General features: G+C 38.3%; 1 protein-coding gene across 1 annotated transcript; it reads right to left on the bottom strand.

Annotated features, from left to right (window-relative positions):
* Window positions 1-156: 156 nt before the first annotated feature.
* Window positions 157-924, bottom strand: LOC145276636 (uncharacterized). The gene has a single exon (XM_080127826.1). It carries the CDS (start codon window positions 922-924, stop codon window positions 157-159), a length of 768 nt encoding a protein of 255 aa, XP_079983952.1.
* Between the last annotated feature and the right edge of the window lie 801 nt (window positions 925-1,725).

Genomic DNA, 1,725 nt, shown 5'->3' with positions numbered 1-1,725 from the left:
GGTTATTCTTGCTTTAAGAAATAAAATTCTAAATTATCCAAAAAGTAAGGACTACAACAGACTTCATTTATTTTTATTATGAAGAAATTGAAGGATAACAAACATACCACAATAAACCTCAATAAATCCGGCATTTTTTGTTTCAATAATAACATTCTAAAATAACACTTTTCGTGCCTTTATGGAAGCAAATTCGTCTATGATTTCATCAAAGTTAGTTTTCTCTAATTCTTCCCTTTCTATACTCATCAAAGCTAGATCACACAATCTGTCCTGACTCATTGAGGCTCGGAGACATGAACGAATTAGTTTCAGTTTACTGAAACTTCGCTCGCAGCTTGCAATAGATACTGCTATTGTCAACATTATTTGCAAAGCAATTCGAAGATTGGGAAATACGCTCTCATCACCATATTCAGCTATGAATGTCAGAAGGTCTTCAGGACGCGAGAACTTTAAGTTGGCACGACTTGATATCAACATTTTGCAATCAATAATCTCCTCATATAATTGCTTGCCATCTATGTCTGAACTGTACACAGCTCCTAAACTTTCACACATAGACTCTAATTGTTCACAGTCAGATGAGTCAGGACCGTAACAAAGGCCTTGGACATCCAACAGAAAGCCAAATTTGGAATCGATGTCAAATAACCGGGAGAATCGATCATCCATCTCTTTATGCAGGCGGTCTAGAGCTTCCTTCATGACTCGTTTCATTTCATCTGTTCTTGATAACCCGACATCTCGTGCATTTTCACCAGCCATTCTTGTTTTTCCCCTTGTCCTTCTTTCGATTTCAACGTCCCATTTTTCACAAAGGTTCTTGCCATCTTCCAAGCATTCATCAACTAAATGTTCTCTTGCATCATTGAAATGATCTCTTAGGCCTTTTATGTCTAGGGCAGCATTGTGAAAATTCATTGTCTTGTCTTGTAATCGTTTTTGCACTCTATCTATTGGCGTAAGTATTTTTGCCAAAAACCAACAATGTTAGAAACTCGTATGTTAGTAGGCGATTTACTAGTTGTTTAGCGTCACTCTGGGTATCAATTGTTTGGCTGACATCTTCTATCATGCTGTCTAGTACATCAACGATTTTGTCAAGATACATTTGTACAGGCTTCACTGCTTCTGTTCTAAAACTCCAACGGCTTTCTGCTTCAGCCTTTAAAACCAGTGGGACAGCATCTTTTAATTTCTCCTACCGCTGTGTGGAACAGGAAAAGAAGCTATACAATGAGTCACTAACTCCAAAGAACGAGACCATTTCTGTGTCTTGCCTGGCTGCCTGAACACCTACAAGGTTAAGTGAATGGTTATCACAATTTACAAACACTGCCAGCTTGCTTTTTTTTTCATTTATTCTTTGCTGCACACCACTTCTGTGTCCCGCCATCACAGCAGCATTGTCATAACATTGTGACCGACAATCTTCTATCTTCATCTGGTCTTTCTCCAGTTGTTGCATGATAACTTCAACGAAGCTTGCAGCATCCTTCTGACGTATATGGAGAAAACCCAGAAAGGACTCTCTAACACAAATTGTTTTCCTTTCAAAATCAATATCCACAAACCTTACAACTTCTGAAATCTGCTCACGATGTGCCTGGTCCGGGGTTGAGTCGAATAGAAGACGATAATACTTAGCTTTTTTAATGCTGTCTAGTAAATTCTTGCGAACGGTAGTTGCCATAATATGAATAAATTCATTCTGAACACCTG

The sequence above is a fragment of the Euprymna scolopes genome, chromosome 5 (genome assembly GCF_053919585.1).
Source record: "Euprymna scolopes isolate OS-2025 chromosome 5, ASM5391958v1, whole genome shotgun sequence".
Lineage (NCBI taxonomy): Eukaryota > Metazoa > Mollusca > Cephalopoda > Sepiida > Sepiolidae > Euprymna > Euprymna scolopes.
Note: the sequence above shows the minus strand (reverse complement) of the source record. Positions and strands in the feature narration are given on the sequence as shown.